Below are 23337 nucleotides of genomic sequence, written 5' to 3'. Positions count from 1 at the left end.
ACAAAATTCATATTCACAGGGAAAATACACAGATGTCGCAGTTTTGATAGTCCACCAATATGGTTACCAAATGTGTATGCGACTGTATACTTTATCAGCTCCAGTCTCTCCAATCTGGAAAAAACAACAACAACAAAATGTTTAATTTCATTCAACAGGATTTCTGTTATCAGCTAACCTCTCCAATGCTCCTGCTTTCCATACTCCTGTTAATCTATTCTGCGCAAGTAAGTGACAACTTTCCATTTAAATCAGTAGATGATGCATTTTATTCTAATGAATCTTCACAGAAAACATTTCCTTGCCAGGGGGGATGAACTTGGAAATTCTTGATGGGTAAGTTTGCACTTAAAACTGATGTAGATTAAAAACTAGAAGATGTTTTTAAAGAAAAGCACATGCCTCCCCCAAAGCATAGTAGTAATAGACAAGAAGTCAATAGGGGACAGGAGCAAAAGTCAAAGTCATACTGATGGTTGGCTTAGTAACTGAAATGCAATAGGGATCATCTACTCAGCATGTCCAATCATCCTATGAAGTTTCAATGTTCTGGATCAAGTGGTTCTCAAGTTATTGATAGGAAACAGTTTTCCATGTTCAGGCCTTTGTGATTTTGACCTTTGATGGAGTGACCCTAAAATCAATAGGGTCATCTTCTCCATGAGCCCTAACACCCAATGAAGTCTGAAGGTTCCAGGTCAAATGGTTCTCCAGATATTGATTGGAAATGGTTTTCCATGTTCTTTGACCTTGGCCTTTGATCAAGTGACCCCAAAATCAAAGTGAAATAGTTCTCAAGTTATTGAGTTGAAATGAAGTGTGATGGACGGATGGATGGACAGACAGGGCAAAACAGTATGTCTGCCCCAGTGAATGGGGAGACATAAATATCTGCAAAGTGCAACATTTTAAACTAGAACTGTCACAGGAGTGACTCATACCCCCACCATACGGTCTTGTCACAGAAGAATGGCAACCATAAGGAATCTTAAAAATACTTTGGAGTACTTCATCCTGGGCTTCCACATATAAGTAATACTAGTATAATACTAGTATAGTAATACTAGTAAATATATTAAATCTCTAATATTAGAGATACACTAAAAGTGAATACAAAGAAGTGTCTTACCGACCCATGTTACCACGGAAAAATGTTTTTACTTTTTACATAGGACTTATAATAAAAAAGATTGAAAATCTAAAAATAGGATTTCTAAAAATAGACTAATTCCTGGAATTTAAGGGGAAGAAACTCAGTACAAAGGTTAAAAAAGGTTACTTCCCTTTGGCTCTAAGCCAATCAGAATGAGATAAAGTGAAAATACATAAAAATTAACATTAAATTTAGGTAAAAGGGGACACAATTCAAGAAAAATAGTGTCAGAGTTATGCACCTTGTGTCACATGATGTGGGTGATGAGGTGGAACATCTATTTTAAGTCTGAATCAAATCCATTCAGTAGTAATTGAGATATAGTGAAAATACATCAAAATTAACATTAAATTCTAAGTAAAAAGGGGCATAATTCATGAAAATTTGGTGTCAGAGTTATGCACCTTGTGTCACATGATCTGGGTGATGAGGTGGAACATCTATTTTAAGTTTGAATCAAATCCATTTTGTAATAATTGAGATATAGTGAAAATACATCAAAATCAACCTTAAATTTAAAGTAAAAGGGGACATAATTCATAAAAAATTTATTTCAGAGTTAAGCACCTTATGTCACATCATCTGGGTGATGAGGTGGAACAACTATTTTAAGTTTGAATCAAATCCATTTAGTAATAACTGAGATATAGTGAAAATACAACAAAATTAGCCTTAAATTCTAAGTAAAAGGGGACATAATTCATGACAGCTTGGTGTCAGAGTTATGCACCTTGTGTCACATGATGTGGGCACATGATGTGGGTGATGAGGTGGAACATCTATTTTAAGTTTGAATCAAATCCATTCAGTAGTAACTGAGATAAAGTGAAAATACATCAAAATCAACCTTAAATTCTAAGTAAAAAGGGGCATAATTCATAAAAAAAAATTGTGTCAGAGTTATGCACCTTATGTCACATGATGTGGGTGATGAGGTGGAACATCTATTTTAAGTTTGAATCAAATCCATTTAGTAATAACTGAGATATAGTGAAAATACAACAAAATTAACCTTAAATTCTAAGTAAAAGGGGACATAATTCATGAAAACTTGGTGTCAAGAGTTATGCACCTTGTGTCACATGATGTGGGTGATAAGGTGGAACATGTATTTTAAGTTTGAATCAAATCCATTTGGTAATAACTGAGATAATAGATTTCGGGACGCGACGGGACGGGACGGGACGGGACGGGACGCGACAAACGCGACAAAACTGACTCCTATATACCCCCCTCAAACATGTTTGGTGGGGGTATAAATACGACCACTGTCAAAGTTGCAAATAAAAGGTAACACAAAAGAATACCACTGTTTGGATTCAGCAGCAGAAATGGAAGTAAGTATTTTGTTTTTGTTGGTTTAACATCACACTGACACAATTATAGGTCAAATGGCATCTTTCCAGCTTTTCAAGGTGGAGGATAATTCAAGGTGCCCCTTTGAGCATTATTTTAAGTATTGGAAGGTACCTAGGTAGAACCACAAACCTTCTGCAAGCCAGCTAGATGTCTTCCTAATTTGAAAGAATGCTATGCCCCAAGTGAGTTTTCAAACATACAGCAGTGACAGGTAATGGATTCAAAGTCAATGACTTTAAAAACTTAGCCACATCAGCCCAAACTCCCCCTCAATAGTGTAAGCTTTTAAGTAATTTCAACATACTGTGAGAGATGAGACAATGCAAGACCAAGTCCAGTGTCAGGTATTTCCCCACCATTCTCTAGTCGCAGTCTCTCCAATAATGTCAACTTCTGAAGATGCGAGTAAGTCTGTAATAAACAACAGAGTAAATTTAACACACTATACCTAAAGCTTTAAAAACTATACGCTCTAGAAATTTAGTAAGAACACCGTAACTAGTCATTGAAAGAATTTGTTGCAGGAAGAATTTCTAAATGCGTATATAAATTATTTTTGCATAATAAATAAGTGTATCAATGACAATTTTTCTGTGCTACTTGAAGCACGACTATCACACTTGAAACTTGTATTTATATTACTTTCATTCGTATACATACAGAGATCTGCTTGGGGGTAAGGAGTATCAAATATCTGTAAAAGTCGTACTACCGTAAAATGACTAAGATTTCCAGAAAAGTTTGATTTGATTTCAACATTGCAAAATGCTTTAGTTGGTGATACAGACATTATTAAGAATGTTTTTTTCCATAATGAAATACTAATGGTGAGAGGCAATAGGTTTTCAGATAAGCCTACTTTCGACAAGAATAAGTTAATAATGGTTCAATAAACATGTACCTCTTATCATGCTAAACACGACTGATTCTGCCTTTGCGACCAGTGTAGATCATGATCTGCACTGTTCGCCATTCAGTCAGTATTTTTTTTTTGTAAGCACCCCCTTTTTAACAGTTAATAGTACTGTCCAAATTGAAAGATGGTCGAGTTCATTATAGATCATGATCTGCACTGTTCGCCATTCAGTCAGTATTTTTTTTTTGGTAAGCACCCTCTTTTTAACAGTTAACAGTACTGTCCAAATTTAAAGATGGTCGAGTTCGTTATAGAAATTTAGCAGGGTAAGGGTTAAATTTAGGAAAGTTAGGCAATTTTAAAGAAACAGTGGTTTATGACTTGGTAATTGACTTTAATATGAAATATCATTTGCCTTTTTGTAAATGCACAATATGGACTTTGTATGACATGAACTACAAAACAACCTTCATGTGTACAGGTGGCAATGGTCAGGCTTCCATTCTGATAAAAGAAACCATCATCTTAGATCTTTTTTAATGAATAACTAGAGTTGCTTTTGATAAAAGCACATGTCTCCCACAACTGCCTAATCATCTAAATAGTAAGTCAGTATTTATATACTGTTTACTCACTACAAATATACCTTTGAAGAGTAAAAAGGTTGATTTTCAGTAATTCAAGGGCCATAATTCCGAAGTGCCTGAGCCTATTTGGCTACTTACCGAACTTGGCCGAGGATTTATTGGCAAACACATTTTGTTCAAGTTTGGTGAAGATTGGATGAGAAATGTTCAACTTAGAGCATGGACAAGAGTAAAAAGGCCGATTTTGGGTAATTCAAGGACCATAATTCCTAAGTGCCTGGGCCAATTTGGCTAGTTATTGAACTTGGCCGAGGACTTGTGGTCAAACACATTTTCTTTAAGTTTGGTGAAGATCGGATGAGAAATGTTCGACTTTGGACAAGAGTAAAAAGGCCGTTCAAAGGCCATAATTCCGAAGTGCTTGGCCGATTTGACTAGTTATCGTGTTTATTCCCAATAATTTTACTACTCGTTCTAATACTTATCAACTTGATAACCTCATGAATAGTAAAGATAAGCTTTTACTTGTTAAATTTGCACTGTTTTGTAAAATTTTAATGTCAAATGTTAAATAGCTCATTCTCCAGATTCAATATTTTTTTAGTATTAATGATTCGAGAAACTACTTTACTTGTAAACATGTACAGATAGTATAAACATGCTTCAGTTTTGGGTATAAACTTGTATATTACGACTATGTAGAAGTTAATTATAACGCATCATTGTTTTTGATCTCTGGTGTAACATGTAAATGTTTTGGACCCCCCCATTATTGAGTTGGTTCATATGTGGTATAAGGGAGAATATTAAGTGTTCAAGTCAATTAATAGGCAATATCTGGGAGAATATACTTTGTCATTATTTCTGTATTAGTAGTTTTGAGTTGTCTCCCTTTCATCTTTGGTTATTTTAGTGTGGTTGGTCCAATTCAATTTTTTCTTAGTCAGACATGTTCATTGTAATCTGACATGTTCAGTTGGTACCGCATTTTGCACAACATTTTGCACAATATTTTGTACAATATTGATTTGTGACTATTTCATTATTTCACTTTGTTTTATCCACATGCATATTATATGCCATGGATTACAAATAAATCTGAAAATCTGAAAATCTTGGCCGAGGTCTTATGGTCAAACACATTTTGTTCAAGTTTGGTGAAGATCGGATGAGAAATGTTCGACTTAGAGTGCGGACAAGATTTAGGACAGACAGACAGACAGGAGTAAATCGGTATGTCTCCCATACCACTTTGTGGTGGGAGACATAATAAATATGGGCAATTCAATGAGAAAACCTGTGTTAGTGACGGATGATCATGACATTATTACATAATAAATACTTTAAAAAAAACTGCAAAAATATGTTTTTCTTGGGTTCATTGCAAAAAACTAGAAAGTACAATACTGTTATTCAGTTATCCAAATCAAACAAATTCCATGTTTTATGAATAAATGTTATTCATGTTGTCAAGACAACAAAATATCAAAACACCTTTGTACTGTGAGCAGACAGGGGTTTTTAGCAGAAAGGCCTGTGATCAAAAATAAATGCTTATGTTATTTTTCAGCAAAATGTTTTCAATCCTCTCTAAATATTCAAATATGATGTAAAGTTAGTGATATACCTAATTTGTTGCATAAATGACACAATATATACATGTTATGCATGACAATGTGACACTGCTTTCACAAATCTCTAGACTCATTCAGTGACTTTCTTAAAAGCATTTCAACTCTTGAAATGTTAAAGACATTCTCAAATTTTCATATGTAAAAGGTAAAAGAAAAGTTCTTCATTAACATTTTTTTTTTCATTTTGACCAGACAGGTTTTGTGGTGGCAAAGCCCACATATATCAAAACGTTTGCGTACAGGTGGCAAAGCCCACATATATCAAAACGTTTGCGTACAATTTGCAAGAATGAAATATTTGCCACAAATGGAAGATGCAGTTTGAATTTTCTTAAGTGTTATATACTTAACAGTTTTGCTGCCCTTGGTTTGAACAAAATTAGATTTTAGATAAAGATAAAAATACTTCAATATCCTCCCACAAAAATTACAAAAACAAGAGGACCATGATGGTCCTGAATCGCTCACCTCTTCCCACATGACCCAGTTTTGAGTATGATGTCGTTTTTTCTATTATTTGACATAGTGACCTAGTTCTTGAGCTCATGTAACCCAGTTTTGAACTTGACCTAGAGATTATCAAGATAAAAATTCTGACCAATTTTCATGAAGATCCATTGAAAAATATGGTCTCTAGAGAGGTCACAAGGTTTTTCTATTATTTGACCTATTTACCTAGTTTTCGAAGGAACGTGACCCTGTTTTGAATTTTATCTAGATATCATCAAGGTGAAAATTCTCACTAATTTTCATGAAGATCTCATGAAAAATATGGCCTCTAGAGAGGTCACAAGGTTTTTCTATTTTATACCTACTGGCCTAGTTTTTGACCGCACGTGACCCAGTTTCGAAACTGACCTAGATATCATCAAGGTGAACATTCAGATCAATTTTCATGAAGATCCATTGAAAAATATGGCCTCTAGAGAGGTCAAAAGATTTTTCTAATTTTAGACCTACTGACCTAGTTTTTGAACGCAGTTGACCCAGTTTCAAACTTGACCTAGATATCATCAAGGTTTTTCTATTTTTATACCTACTGGCCTAGTTTTTGACCGCACGTGACCCAGTTTCGAAACTGACCTAGATATCATCAAGGTGAACATTCTGACCAATTTTCATGAAGATCCATTCAAGGGTATGGCCTCTAGAGAGGTCACAAGGTTTTTCTATATCAAAACCTACTGACCTAGTTTTTGATCGCAGTTAACCCTGTTTCTAACTTGACCTACATATCATCAACATAAACATTCAGACCAACTTTCATACAGATCCCAAGAAAAATATGGCCTCTAGAGAGGTCACAACGTTTTTTCATTATTTGACCTACTGACCTACTTTTTGATGGCACGTGACCCACTTTCGAACTTGAACTAGATATCATCAAGATGAACATTCTGACCAATTTTTATGGAGATCCATTCATAAGTACGGCCTCTAGAGAGGTCACAAGGTTTTTCTATTTTTAGACCTACTGACCTAGTTTTTGACCGCACATGAGCCTGTTTCGAACTTGACCTAGATATCATCAAGATGAACATTCAGACCAACTTTCATACAGATCCCATGAAAAATATGGCCTTTAGAGAGGTCACAACGTTTTTCTATTATTTGATCTACTGACCTAGTTTTTGAAGGCACGTGACCCACTTTCGAACTTGACCTAGATATCATCAAGATGAACATTCAGACCAACTTTCATACAGATCCTGAGAAAAATATGGCCTCTAGAGAGGTCACAAGGTTTTTCTATTATTTGACCTACTGACCTAGTTTTTGATGGCACGTGACCCACTTTCAAACTTGATCTAGATACTATCAAGGTGAACATTCTGACCAATTTTCATGAAGATCTCATGAAATATATGGCCTCTAGAGAGGTCACAAGGTTTTTCTATTTTTAGACCTACTGACCTAGTTTTTGACCGCACGTGACCCAGTTTCGAACTTGACATAGATATCATCAAGATGAACATTCAGACCAACTTTCATACAGATCTTGTGAAAAATATGGACTTTAGAGAGGTCACAAGGTTTTTCTATTATTTGACCTACTGACCTAGTTTTTGAAAGCACGTGACCCAGTTTCGAACTTGACCTAGATATCATCAAGGTGAACGTTCTGACCAATTTTCATGAAGATCTTGTGAAATATATGGCCTCTAGAGAGTTCACAAGGTTTTTCTATTTTCAGACCTACTGACCTAGTTTTTAACAGCACGTAATCCAGTTTTTAAACTGACCTAGATATCATCAAGGTGAATATTCTGACCAATTTTCATGAAGATCTTGTGAAATATATGGCCTCTAGAAAGGTCACAAGGTTTTTCTATTTTTAGACCTACTGACCTAGTTTTTATCGGCATGTGACCCAGTTTCGAACTTAACCTAGGTATCATCAAGATGAACATTCTGACCAACTTTCATAAAGATCCCATGAAAAATGTGACCTCTAGAGTGGTCACAAGCAAAAGTTTATGGGCGGACGGACGCACGGAGGGACGACGCATGATCACAAAAGCTCACCTTGTCACTTTGTGACAGGTGAGCTAACAAGGTCTTCACTAAAAACATTCTGATGGGTCAAAAATGCAAAAATGCAAACCTCTTGCTCAATATGCTTCAACATATGAAAATAACAAACCTCATAAAAACAAACAGTCATAAATCACTTCACAATCATCTACATATCATTAATAACTGACCTCTTGCGTCCAGTTCTCGCAGTCTCCGAGGGCCAGTTCCTTGAGATTGGTAAGACTTGATATGAAGTTGAAATCTGAACCATCCAAATTCCTCAGACTGGTGAGATGCTGAAAACAAGTATCAACATGAGTAAACACTTTAAGCAAAGTGAACAGAAAACCAAACACAAAGGATATCATATTTTAGCAGACAGGCTGAGGCTTCTATTTAAATATATGAGCACTCATATATAGCAAATGCTTGTGCAAAATAATACCAAACAACCACTTAAAATTGTTCAATAATATAATGAGTATCATACTAAAATGAATTTATAGTTTTTACCTTCAAAAACAGGTTCTACAAGTATCTCATTACCGAACCTGACTAACTGTCTGAAGTCCTTACTTTTAACAGTTTTTGTTTTTGTTTTCTAAATAGATTTTTACCAAAGTCTGAAGTGCTGTCAGTTTTCCTATATCTGCAAGACCACAACCAAAACTGAACGAGGGCAGTGACAGACCACCAGTACCCCTCAGCTTCAACTCCTTCAACTGTGACGTACAGCGGAAATTTCCTACATCTAACTTGGTTGGAACATTCCTAAAAGTATACATATTCCTTACATACAGTTTTGCTGAACATAACATCTACTTTCCTAGAACGTACCTGGCACAAACATATTAAGAACAGGAGCACCGCCTTGCTGGTGCATACGCTCATCAGATTTTTTTGTCTCTGTATAATAGAAATATTGTCCTACCCGTGTGTTTTTATGAAATTTTCTCAGTCCAAAAGGGACCATAATTCTTGCAAAAAGCAGGATGGAGTTATGTTTCTTGCTGTTCAGAGTCAGCTTTTGATGGTGAACAAGAGTTGCAAGTTTTAAAGCAATAGCTTTGATAGTTTAGAAGAAAAGCTGACCTAAACACAAAACAAACAAGAAATCTGATTTTCTAAGTCCAAATGGGGCCATAATTCTTGCAAAAAGCAATGTAGAGTTAGGGTACTCGCTGTGCGGAGTCAGCTTTAAATGGCGTATAACTGCTCCAAGTTTTAAAGCAATAGCTCTGACCTTTTAGGAGAAAAGTTTACCTAAACGCAAAACTTACCCAAGAAATCTGATCTTTTCTAAGTCCAAAAAGGGGCCATAATTCTTGCAAATAGCAGGATGGAGTTATGTTTCTTGCTGTACAGAGTCAGCTATTGATGATGAACAAGTGTTGCAAGTTTTAAAGCAATAGCTGTAACAGTTTAGGAGAAAAGCTGACCTAAACAAAACTTAGAAAACGCCAGCGCCGACACCGATCAAGTGATGACAATAACTCATCTTTTTTTTTCAAAAAATCAGATGAGCTAATAAAACGAGTAACATTTTACAGTCTTATAAAGAAATAAGTATATTCCATGTAATTTGTGAAACATTTGTATTATATATTGACTTATCTCAAAACATAACTTCTGGTTGGCTGTTTACAAACAGTCTTAAAAATTAACCTATGGCAAGGCTGCAGACTGAGACTTCAATCTCATCTTTCATAATCTCCAACCAAAGACATACTTAAAGGAGTACTTTACCCAAATTTTTTTATTTGAAAATATGAACAATTACTACATACAGATTATATTAACTTAAAATTTACTAATTCATATGTATTAACAGTTAAAATAGCACGCTATACAAACAAGAGCTGTCGTAGCTCCACTATTTGGTGATTTGACAGTAAAATGAATATAAATATGTCTCAATAAGAGACCTCTACTTTAAAAGGAAGATACACCAAAGGGCACAATTCTGTCAAGAACACAAATTAGAGTTATTGGGATTGTTATGAAAGGGGCATAATTTGGTCAAAAATACAAACCAGAGTTATGGGGATTGTTACCACACATGCAGATGATGATGATAAAGATACATTTTAAGTTTCAAGTCTTTATTTTATATTGTACTAAAGTTATATCCAGAAAGCGAAGACTGCCAAAAAGCTTGAAGTATGAAAGGGGCATAATTTTGTCAAAAACATAAGAGTTATGGGGATTGTAACCACATATGCACATGATGATTATAAAGAAATATTTTTAATTTCAAGTCATTATCTTTTAAAGTACCAAAGATATGTCTATAAATGATGCTTTTGAAAAAATTTAACATGAAAATAATTCCAAGTATAACACCTTGGTGACCTTGACCTTGGGTATAATGAGCCCAGCCCCTGCACATACTTTGTTTGTATGCTAGACAATGTTTATGTGAACTTACAGTAAGATATAAGCAATAGTAACAAAGATATGATAGAAAAACAAAGGTTGCCGAAAAACTTTAACCTTAAGTACTAAAAATAACCTAAGTACTAGAGATGCTTTTGAGAAAAGCGCATGTCTCCCACAACTGCCCCTATGAAAAATGTTAGTTTCTCTAGATGTTTTAGACGAGTGGATCCAATTAGATGGTCTGGATGAGTGGATCCAATCAGTAATTCAAGGGCCATAAATCAAAAGTGCCTGGGCGGATTTGGCTAGTTATCGAACTTGGGTAAGGTCTTATGGCCAAACACATTTTGTTCAAGTTTGGTGAAGATCGGATGAGAAATGTTCGACTTAGAGAGCGGACAAGAGTAAACAGACAGATTTTTTCGGTAATTCAAGGGCCGTAACTCTAAAATGCCTAGACCGATTTGGCTAGTTATCGAATTTGGCCGAGGTCTCATGGTCAAACATATTTTGTTCAAGTTTGGTGAAGATCGGATGAGAAATGTTCGACTTAGAGTGCGGACAAGAGTAAAAAGGCTGATTTTTCGATAATTCAAGGGCCGTAACTCCAAAATGCCTGGACGATGTAGTTATCGACTTGGCTGAGTTCATGGTCAACTTGTAATTGGAAATTGATGGAATCATTAGAGTGTGTGCAAGAGTAAAAGACCCATTTTGGTTAACTTTAGGGCAAATTGTGACTGAGAAATTTAGAGCTTTATCAAGTGGACAGAGTAATTCAAAGACCATTTTTAGGTAATCGCCTTTATGAGACAATTTGGCTAGATATCAACGGGGATTATGTGCAAAACACATTTATCTCAGTTGGTGAAATCAATAATGTTCCTTAGATGCACCAGCTTTGTGCGACCCAACACAACCGAGAAACAATATTCCAACCACTTGGTGAACATAATACCTTGGTGACCTTGACCTTGGGTATAATGGGCCCAGCCCCTGCACATACTTTGTTTGTATGCTGGACAATGTTTATTTTAACTTACAGTAAGATAAAAGCAATAGTAACAAAGATATGACAGAAAAACAAAGGTTGCCGAAAAACTTTAATCTTAAAAGCCTTGGTGACCTTGACCTTGTTTATAATGGGCCCAGCCCCTGCACATACATTGTTTGTATACTGGACAATGTTTATGTGAACTTACAGTAAGATATCAGCAATAGTAACAAAGATATGACAGAAAAACAAAGGTTGCCGAAAAACTTTAACCAAGAAAGCTCACGACGACGCCAACGCCGGGACGAGTAGAATAGTACCCCTATTCTCCGAATAGTGGAGCTAGAAATGTTTGTTTGTTTGTTTTGGGTTTAACGCCGTTTTCAACAGTATTTCAGCCATGTAACGGCGGGCAGTTAACCTAACCAGTGTTCCTGGATTCTGTACCAGTACAAACCTGTTCTCCGCAAGTAACTGCCAACTTCCCCGCATGAATCAGAGGTGGAGGACTAATGATTTCAGACACAATGTCGTTTATCAAATAGTCACGGAGAACATACGCCCAGCCCGAGGATCGAACTAACAACCCCACGATCCGTAGACCGACGCTCTACCTACTGAGCTAAGCAGGCGGGTGCAGCTAGAAATGTACATGTATAGCTAACCAACAGGCAAGTTAAAGAATCAGACTGTCAATCTGCAAAGAGCTAGTCTAATTTAGCTAGACATGTCTTCAGTTATCTAAAGGATTTCTCTCTCTCTGCCTGGGGACTTTCTCTCAATCTGTCCCTGTAGTCAGAATGCTCTGCATCTGTTCTTGTAAGGGATGAATTTAGCACCTTGAGTGACTGCCTTTGTATGTAAAGTCGCTTTAAACGCGTTTGTCATGAAAAGGGTGCTATATAAATCTTGCATAATATATAATAATTGTGTACTACCAATAACAAGAGCTGTCTCCATAGGATGACATATGCCCCCGATGGCACTTTGAATGAGTAGTTATGGCCGATGTTAGAGTTTAGGACCTTTGACCTATGGAGCTGGGTTTTGCGCACGACACGTCGTCTTACTGTGCCACACATTCATGCGTAGTTATTTTAAAATCCATGCATGAATGACAAAGATATGGACCGGACACGCCCATCAATGCACTATCATGAAAAATGACCTTTAACGTCTAAGTGTGACCTTGACCTTTGAGCTACGGACCTGGGTCTTGCGCGCGACACGTCGTCTTACTGTGGTACACATTCATGCCAAGTTATTTGAAAATCCATCCATGGTTGACAAAGATATGGACCGGACACGCCCATCAATGCACTATCCTTTAATGTCTTAGTGTGACCTTGACCTTTGAGCTACGGACCTGGGTCTTGCGCGCGACACGTCGTCTTACTGTGGTACACATTCATGCCAAGTTATTTGAAAATCCATCCATCGATGACAAAGATATGGACCGGACACGCCAATCAATGCACTATCCTTTAATGTCTAAGTGTGACCTTGACCTTTGAGCTACGGACCTGGGTCTTGCGCGCGACACGTCGTCTTACTGTGGTACACATTCATGCCAAGTTATTTGAAAATCCATCCATCGATGACAAAGATATGGACCGGACACGCCAATCAATGCACTATCCTTTAATGTCTAAGTGTGACCTTGACCTTTGAGCTACGGACCTGGGTCTTGCGCGCGACACGTCGTCTTACTGTGGTACACATTCATGCCAAGTTATTTGAAAATCCATCCATCGATGACAAAGATATGGACCGGACACGAAAATTGCGGACTGACTGACAGACCGACAGACTGACAGACGGACAGACGGTTCAAAAACTATATGCCTCCCTTCGGGGGCATAAAAAAACATTTTAACAAATGACTGATACTGCATGACATTTAATTACAAATGCAGCTCTACATACACCATTAATTCCTATATGTATTTAGTAAAATTAAATCTAAAATATTTTAGTGAAAGAAGGGCATTGGATATCTTTAAGAAATATGGACACCAGTAAATCTTTCACTGATTACTCAACTTAAAGAACTTACCACATGGAATCATCCGTAAAGTCTGATATGGATTCTGCAACAAAGGAGTCCAGTAGAGTCAACTTTCCTGCCACTGACTGAAGAACGGCCGCTGGTACCAGGCCGAATGAGATCTTCTTCAGCATAAATAGTTCAGGAGATAACTCATGTAAAGAGGAAACCAGCTGATGCCAAGTTCTATTGGGTTCTCCAAAATGTGACAGCCCCTTTAGACTCTGTATAAATAGTAAGAAAGCGTAGTAATATTCTACGGGGGAAGGTTGTTTTTGTTTTGTTTTACTTTTGTTGGGTTTAACGTTGCACCGACACAAGTATAGGTCATATGGTGACTTTCCGGCTTTGATTGTGAAGGAAGACCCAAGGTGCCCCAAGAGGAAGTTGTGTCAATAAACTCATAGTATAACTTCCCAATCTCTGTAAAAGTGCATAAATTTCTGCATAAAACTTGAAGCAAAAGTATTAAGTGTGTACGATTTACATAAGAAAATGGCCTCCAATTTTCAGATACCTTGACAACATGTAGTATAACTGTCTTTTATAACACTGATGTTTTTTTCAAATACAAAATGTCATATTTAGCATGCAATCTTTGAAACAGATACATAAACTACAACATAAATTTACAACAGATATAGCAATTTTTGCCTTTCCCTGTTCAAAAATGTCAAATATTGGACTTTCATCTTCAAATTCAATTTTCAGGGACACTATCCATCACAAACTATTTTGCTGTCAGTCAAATATTGAGAGCTGAGCTCCTTTCAATTAATTTTTGGTGCTTTTGTACTTTTTCTTTTCTATTTGTTGTAACTGTGAAACAATTTATGTACCTGTTACTCAGAATGTCGGTTTTTTGTTACCTTTTTTATTATGTTAGATAATAAAAAGCTATTTTACTTGCTGTCAACTTTCAAAATTTCGAAAATTAAGGGCCATTTTCTTATGTAAATCATACATACCCTTTTCTCAAACAACCTGAAATGGCTGAGTACGATATAATTTCTTAAACATTAAAATTCCTTAGTTGCTTTTTCCATGTCTATATCACCATTCGAGTACTAAACCTTTAGCTGTTTGGGAGGCGGTTTCTCTGGCAAATCACAAGATCTATTTCAAATATTTACACTGGGAATATTGTAGCCAACGTATATTCAAATGATTCACTTTCTACAATACCCAAAAATGTTTTTGTTTCAGACAAAGATAATTGTTGTCAATATGAGGAGATATAATCAGTAGATATCTATAACATTCTTTATAATTATGCATATTAAACTGTATATGACTGATGTGTGACAATCTTGCAGTGTTGTTGTCGAAACCCTCAAATGAAAATACTTTTAAACATATGTTATTTTGCAATTTATTCCAACAGCAGTCTCAAACATAGACCAGTCTGGTCATAACTAACAGCAAATATCCTTTTTTTATATTTCACATACAATATCATTTTCCCCTACTGTAAGACAAATCAAACTAAAGCTGCTTTTGAGAAAGGCACATGTCTCCCACAACTGCCTAATCATCTGAATAGTAGTATATAAGTCAACCATGCACCAAGACCTCAACTGCCTTGTCAGACTTTCAGTGCTTTGATTATCAAAAACAAGTTTCAAGGGCCATAATTCCAAAGTGCCTGGGCTGATTTGGCTAGTTATCGAACTTGGCCGAGGACTTATTGGCAAACACATTTTATTCAAGTTTGGTGAAGATCGGATGAGAAATGTTCAACTTAGTGCACCCAAGATTTGTGACAGACACACAGACAGACAGGAGTAAATCAATATGTCTCCCACACCACTGTGTGGTGGGAGACATAATTGTTACTTTTAAAGCAAAATAATCTACCATCAATAATTTATCCCTTTTATACCAACATCAAATCTATTTGAGAGTTTTAACACTTACAATAGACTGTACATCTCTCCTGCTCACATACTTTAGTGCCTTTCCCCAATCTGATACACTAATGTCACTGAAATTCACATTGGTCCACTGAAAAAGAAAGAACATTTACTATATGCATTAGACGCAATGGTAACTTATTTCTGTCAAGTTTTCGTATCATATTCTTAAGTAGAGGTTTACAGCAGATCTTTAATGATTGAACGAGAATTTGAATTAAGAAAATGAAACTCTGTAAGTATTCCTTCTGCCATCCATTGCTTCTGTATGTAATGAACATTCATTCAGTGATGGATATTTACAAGACAGAGCTAAATTTCAATGTTGCAAGCAATACGGGAGTGTTTGTGTGAGTGTGTGTATTCAAGTGTAGTGTATTTCTTAACAATTTTTCGGTCATATAATAAATGATGGTGTCTACTTGTAACGATGAGCGTTTAGGTAAATTCTCCTAAAAAATCAAAATAGATTTATGAAACTTATCCAATGCAGGTCAAATTATCACAGTGAACAAGTCAGAAAATTTAAATCCATTCTCACCAGCAGGGCTCCGGAAATTTAGATAACTCAATCGGTTCGAAACGAAAATCCTGACATCGGCGCTACCCCACCCACCACATTCCCAATATTACATATTTTGTAAAACGTGATAAAGAAATAAGCATGTCATGCATTAAAAATGAGTTACCGGTCACCGCAAGTTACCATACAATGAAGACAGTTATTCAGTGTTATGTGTGATCGTTACTATGTTAAATTTCGATGTTTTTCCTGCAAGGATAAAATTGCCGGCATTGACACCGTGTACGTAACTAGTCTAAAAGCCAACGCACGTGACTTCGGTACCATATACACGGCAGATACTTTGTGATGTTTCCTCATTCTTTGACGGAATTCTATAAAATACAATGCGTCAAAGTGAATTACACGACACATATTCTCTGCTAAACAGCCTCAGTATTTTAAGAATACTCTGCCGCGGACCGAATGTGTACGTTATGTGAACGCCGAGATCGAATTTCCCGCATTTATAGTACCAAAAGGTCACGCGAGTTGGCCACAGATATTTCATTTCACTTACGTTGTACTTCAATAAGCAACTACATTTTATAAAGTTCTATGTTCTCTTCTGATGTAAACAAAATTTCATTTTGAAACGTTTTTTAAAAGACCAGTTTGATAAACAGTGCCACTCCGGTTTTCTTTATCATTCATGTTTGCCAGTCCATTTTTTTTTTCTTTTTCTTTTTTGTACAGTCGGGTTTCAATGACGATTTTCTGCACTTGTTTCAACTGGAGCCCCAACAAATGAATCATGCAACTTTTTCAAATCAAGTAATTATAAAAAACATTTTTATCGGTTTTCCGTGTGATATCTCTTTAAATCAAAGACCTATAATGTACAATTATAGCTCTTTGATTAAATGCAGCGACCATTTGTTTGTTACCGTGATCAAACATAGCCTTTTGAAATAAACCATCCGTCGGATTCTAAATAAAAGAAGTGGATCCCCGTCAAAGTGATTTGGATCCAGTCAGAAACATTTGGAAACCAGTCAAAAATGTTTAATACATTGCAGTCGGCTGTCTGCAAACATTAAAGGATGTGCTGCGCGAGCGCTGATTGCGTCACGTGCTAATTACGGACCGATTATCAAAGTGACAATCAGACCGATTGACAAGTTTATTGATTATCTGAAGGTGCGACCAACAAGTTCCTACTTGGCAGGTGATCGTGTATTGAGATATCAGACAGAAATTTATACTTTTCTCCATTTTTACGGGACCGATTTTTTTCGTTTTTTCACTTCACGAATCGGTCTGAAAAGTAAAAAATTAATCCAAAACTGACAAATTTCCGAAGCCCTGCTCACCAGTAGTTACAGTACGAAGATACTGATCCTAGCAAACACACAAATACTTTACTAAATCCGGAAACAAAAACCAGCACATGAATGCGTGCAATACTTTTGAAAAGCTTAAAAAAGTCAGCACTCTGCATAACTTACCAGATCTGGTAAAAGTGAGATCCTTCTCCATGTTTTGCACACCTGGCTCACCCTGGAAAAAAAAAAAAAACTTGTTCCATACACAACACTGTCAGTTAAAGGAATTGGAGCCGTTTTAATAAACTAACAAGAGACAATTTTGAAAAAGTGCATGCTTCCCATAGGGCTTCATTTGAATGGAAGTGTTGGCCAATATGTAATATCTGGGTAGACGTTTGGTCTAATCCATCCAAGAACAAAGATACAGACCAGACATGAAATGGGGATGGATATTCAATAAAGGGAGATAACTCAGAGTATGAGGGGCAGATTATATATGCATACAGCACTTCCCCTAAAAGTCCTCCATCATCGTGTGCAGTTTGCATACGTATCCTACTGCAGTCTTAAAGTTATGCCCTGGGCAAGAACATTCAAGAGATAATAGGATAATAAGGAAGAAGGGTAGAGTTATGGTTCTTGCACATGATATATCACCATGTCATACTAAAGTAAGGCACATAGTGGAGGGCATAAAAATGTAAAATAATTTATATTCACTTTAATCATAAAGAGATGTAAAATATTTGTTGGACTTGTTAGTTGGATGAATACCAGCAGTTTCGTACATTCTCAATTTTATCTAGTGTAAAAGACTACTATTCAAGAACTAAAACTACACACACTTGAGACTACATTCAAATATTAATAAGTCCAAACTTTTAGTTATACATTCTACATCTGAATTATTGCTTTCAACTCACCTAACTAAGTCTTTAAGTTCCAGGTGTTTGAATATGTGGAACATACAATCGTAACCTCCATATAACCTCTGTATGAGACAACATTTTCCATAAAATCTATTTTTCTTAATATCTACTGTTTTAGCACTAGTCACTTCTTCAGCAACTTCAGATTTTTCATCGATTTTGCTTGTCTGATCTTTGTTTGTATCAAGATCAGTCTTAGCACTTTCTTGAGATTCAGCACTCTTTTCTTCTGTTGCAGATTTCGGGACTGTAGCATTTTCCTCTTCATTTGATTTTTCATTTGAAACAGAGACATCAACAGTGTTCTCATCTGCTGTTGGAAACGTATTTGGTGGCAGAAAAACTTTTAAACCTTCTGTTGACTGAAAAAATCCAGAAGGTGGAACAGTAATCTGACGATTATTTATTTTCAAAGCAAGGGGTCTGTTCAGTGTTAATTTTTTCACAACAGGTGGTGGCAAAGTTAACAACTGACCATTCATTGGTGTGACTGACTTTGCATTAACAACTAATGGTCCTGCATTACCAGAAGCTGCAGTATCATCCTGTGTTGTCACAATTACTGATGATACTACAGGTTTATCTGTTCTTGGAGGAATCTGTGGAGAAAGTGTGACAGGTTGCCTAACAGGCACTGATGACATGGGCATAAAATTTTGTCCATGTAGCACAGGCATACGGGTTGGTAGCTTATTTAAAGGCACTGGGGGTCCGATCGGAACAATTCTGTACTCTTGATTCTGTGGGAACTGACCCTGAGGAGGTGATGTTAGACCAAAAGCCATTCTTGGTTGATTTATATTTTGAGAGATGGTTAACTGGCTGTTAGTATTGATACTATTGAGAAAATTATTCATCAGTCGAACTGGAGTTGGTATAGGAGCAAACGACTGCTGGTTCAACGAATTTACCTTTGTTACAACTGGTCTGCCCTTTTGGTTAGAAACATTTCTATCAGGAAACGGTGGGCTTCCAAGTCTGGATGACAAAACACTTTTCAAGTTGTCTAAAGCTTCAGTACTTGCTTTTGTAGTATTTGGTCCTTTAGATATATTCTTATTGTCTTTAATTGCGTCCCCATAAGAATCGTCAATTGGTTCCTGTTTAATAAGTGGTCTAATTTCCGGATAATCGGTTTGAAGTTTTGAATTCACTATGTCTGCTAAAGCTGGTGATTTTCTTGCTGCACTTGGTGCTGTTGTTACCAATATTGATCTCATAACTGGTGATGCTGCAGATGGAATTGACGATGATGGTGATGATGAAGACGATACTTTAAAAGCAGATGTATTTTGCGTTAGCAACACAGGATAATTAAATGGAGAGCTACTACCAGATGCTGCTGGTTTTGGACTTCCCGCAATAACTGGTAACATTTTATACAACGGTAACATGGAATTCGGTGGGGTTGTCGCTTTAAGAAGTGTTCCTTTACTGTTCAATCCAGGACTACTAGAGCTTGCACTAGCAACAGTTTTTATCTCTCCAGTGGGATAAACACGCACTATAGATGATCGAGAGGCAGGCATACTTCTCTGCAACTGACTTAATAGTGCAGGGTTTGAAACTTTCATTACATTGTTTTCAGTGTGTACATTTACTAACGGGGCTCCACCGGCACTGGGAGGCTGCATATCCTTACACCTCTGAAAAATTTAGAATAAATAAATTTGTATGTCCATTGAAAGTATTTTATTATGATTTTCGTAGTTCAATATGGCAAGAAAAGGGAAAAATTCTGTTAAAAAAATTGTCTCTAAATTAAATCATGTACCTGTAACATATAAAGTTCTTCTTAAATAAGCAGAGGTATCTTTAAGCTCTTCACTAGAAATGCTGCTGAAGCGATATGCTTGCTGTTGTAAGGACTTGCTTTCAAAACAAACAAAAAATTATATCATTTTAAAAAATTATAACAAAGCAGAACAATATCTAACTAGATATGTGTCCATAGGACACAGGTGCCCCTCACCCCCCACCCATTCCTGTCACTGCACACAGTTTTATGACTGTTTAATATGTTTTAAGATGTTTGCAACACAAACTTAAGAACTTTATGTGTATTTTTCACTTAGTGAAGGACAAAAACTCTAAACTAGCTGAGTAAAATCCCAAAGAGAACACCTGATGCAAAACTTCATAGGCTATTAAACAATCCTCAAATGTTTTATGACTCTAGGCCAAGTACATTTTTACATACATGCAGCACAAACTTTTATTTTTTGACTAAGTCATGGGCAATAACTCTGGTCAAGAAAAGTGAAAAAAAAAACACTAAAAAAATCAGGAGCACAAATTCACATGCTGGATAATACCCTTACATGATTTCATGACTCTAGAATTCTTTTCTTTTAAGATTTATGCAATACAAGCACTTTTTGTGTATCATTGACAATAACTCCAATCTGGTTAACAGAAACTCCAAACAGAACACCAGGTACACATCCTAATGTTTTATGACTCTATGTCAAAATATACTTTTTGAGGTGTAAGTGACACAAACTTGTATCTCATCCATGAATAGTTTTGACAATCAAGGGTCATAACTCTGGCCTGATTGATAATTATCAAAACAAAAATCCCATGTGCACAATTTCAGATGCTGAATAATATTCCTATGATGTTTTATGACCCTATGTAATATACTTACAAAATTTTTATGCCTTTTTATGCATATTATTTTACTTAGTCAAGGGCCATAACTATTGTCTGACTGAGTGATATCTCTAACAAAACCCCAGATGCACAACTTCAAATACTTCTTCAGATACATGCAACACAAACATAAGTTTTTATGCCTATATTAGACTAAGTCAAGGGCCATAACTCTGGTCTAACTGTGTGAGATCCAAATAAAAACCCTTGGTGCACTGCTTCACGTGCTGAATAACAATCCTGTGAGGTTTGATGACTGGGTCAAATACTTTTTGAGATATGAATGATACAAATTTTGACAGACGGATGGACAAGGGCAACTCTCAAGTGCCCCTACCCCCAAAAAACTGGGTGGGTGGGGGTGGGGGGGGAGAGGCACAATAAAATGGTTATATGGTATACTAATAGTGCTTGAAATATACTATTTAATTAACTAGAGCTATCACTAAAGGTGATGAATGTACCCCCCGCATGCACTGACACAGTACATTGCAATTTGACGCACACAAGATTGCATAATTATGTGGACTGTATGTATATAGACTGTATGTATACAGTATAGTAACAAAAAACAAAGTCCCATAACTATGCAGAATATTTATCTAAAAGAATGTAACATGCACCATGAACAACTAGGGTTGGTACTGATCACTTGTGTGAAGTTTCATTAAATTGTGTGCAAGGGTTTGGTAGATTAGGCATGTACAAGATTGCATATGCAGACTGTATGTACATAGTATGTTAACAAGAAACAAAGTCCTATAACTCTGTAATTTTTGTCGCTGAAAGAACCTAACATGCCCCATGCACAACTACTGTTGTTACTGATCACTTGTGTGAAGTTTCATTAAATTGTGTCAAGGGGATGAGGAGAGATGGTGCGCACAAGATTGTGTCTATGTATATAGTATAGTAACAAAAAAACAAAGTCCCATAACTCTGCAAATTTTTTTTCTGAAAGAACTTAACATGCCCCATGCACATCTACTGTTGTTACTGATCACTTGTGTGAAGTTTCATTAAATTTTGTCAAGGGGATGAGGAGAGATGTTCTGTGAGCACAAGATTGTGTCTATGTATATAGTATAGTAACAAGAAAACAAAGTCCCATAACTCTGCAAATTTTTTTTCTAAAAGAACCCAACATGCCCCATGCACAACTACTGTTGTTACTGATCACTTGTGTGAAGTTTCATTAAATTGTGTCAAGGGGATGAGGAGAGATGGTGCGCACAAGATTGTGTCTATGTATATAGTATAGTAACAAAAAAACAAAGTCCCATAACTCTGCAAATTTCTTTTCTAAAAGAACCTAACATGCCCCATGCACAACTACTGTTGGTACTGGTCACTTGTGTGAAGTTTCATTAAATTCTGTCAAGGGGATAAGGAGAGATGGTGCGCACAAGATTGCGTCTACGGACAGACGGACAGACAACCTGAAACCAGTATACCCCTTTACAACTTTGTTGTCGGGGGGTACAACAAGACTTTTAAAGTATTCCCACAATCTGATTTTTTTTTTTACTTTCTTCTTTGACATTCTTTCTTCATACAAGATTTTAGACGTGTTAATTAGTATACTTGCCAGACAAACAAAATCATCATCTTGCCCATAGTAGTTTACACATTCGTTGTGAAACAAACACATGCAGACATTGCAATGTAACATTGGTGGTATTCCCTCCATTCCCGGACATGTCAATGAACACAGGTTCTCTATACCAGTATATGGCACAGGTCTGTAAAATAATCATATCTCAGCGTAACTTAAAAATGTTGTATGGTAATTTTTTCAAGCAAACTGCCTGCCTATATATGTAAGGTTGCTTCTACTAACTAAAACAATGCCTAAAATGCATTATGGGTCTTCAACCATTACTAAAACATTTGAAAGTTACCATATGATTTGAACCGTAGTACAATGTTTTACAAATTTCTTTAAATGCTGTCCATCACAGATTAGTACATAGTCACAGTCAAACAGTATTAAGCTGTCAGCCAAGAAAGCAATCGACTTTGGCTTCTTGTGCCAAGCTGAAATTAGAGCATGAAGTCAACTTGGGAAGTTAGACGACTGTCCGTCTTCGGAAAGAAGCTGTTAAAGATAAGTTGAAATCAGAACATAAGTTGGGGAAATTATTTCTGGCTGTTTAAGGCAAATGCCTGCTTAATACAGGTGGCTGCTTAGCAAGTTCAAGAGTTTGCAATCCTATAGGAGTTTTTCATATTCTGACTATACTTGAATACCACTTACTTTAGTAAAATAACATTGTATTCAATTATTTAAAGAAAGCCGGATAACCTAGTTGTAGAGCCTCTGCTTCAAGTGTGGAAGGTCTCTGGTTTGATCCCTAGCCACATCGTAAATAAATATTACCAGTATGGTTCCCTTGCTTGAGCATTTAAAGAGAAACTGGTTTTACAGCTCATATAAATGAGGAGCTGAGAAATATTTATATAAGTTGTAAAACTTGTTTCAAA

General features: G+C 36.3%; 1 protein-coding gene across 2 annotated transcripts in view; it reads right to left on the bottom strand.

The window, feature by feature from the left end:
* Positions 1 to 23337, bottom strand: part of LOC123526360 (uncharacterized) — a 57764-nt gene that overhangs the window by 6037 nt on the left and 28390 nt on the right. For both annotated transcript variants that reach the window (XM_053520715.1, XM_053520718.1), the window contains exons 8-16: positions 22442 to 22595; positions 18193 to 19844; positions 17450 to 17501; positions 15444 to 15530; positions 13536 to 13750; positions 8724 to 8877; positions 8295 to 8402; positions 2817 to 2923; positions 3 to 114 (exon numbers count right to left, since the gene is read on the bottom strand). In XM_053520715.1, the coding sequence (XP_053376690.1) occupies positions 3 to 114; positions 2817 to 2923; positions 8295 to 8402; positions 8724 to 8877; positions 13536 to 13750; positions 15444 to 15530; positions 17450 to 17501; positions 18193 to 19844; positions 22442 to 22595 (2641 nt within the window). The remainder of the gene's footprint in view (positions 1 to 2; positions 115 to 2816; positions 2924 to 8294; positions 8403 to 8723; positions 8878 to 13535; positions 13751 to 15443; positions 15531 to 17449; positions 17502 to 18192; positions 19845 to 22441; positions 22596 to 23337) is intronic.

This window comes from Mercenaria mercenaria, chromosome 1 (assembly GCF_021730395.1).
Source record: "Mercenaria mercenaria strain notata chromosome 1, MADL_Memer_1, whole genome shotgun sequence".
NCBI classification, from domain to species: Eukaryota; Metazoa; Mollusca; class Bivalvia; order Venerida; family Veneridae; genus Mercenaria; species Mercenaria mercenaria.
This window is presented reverse-complemented; position numbering and strand designations above follow the sequence as displayed.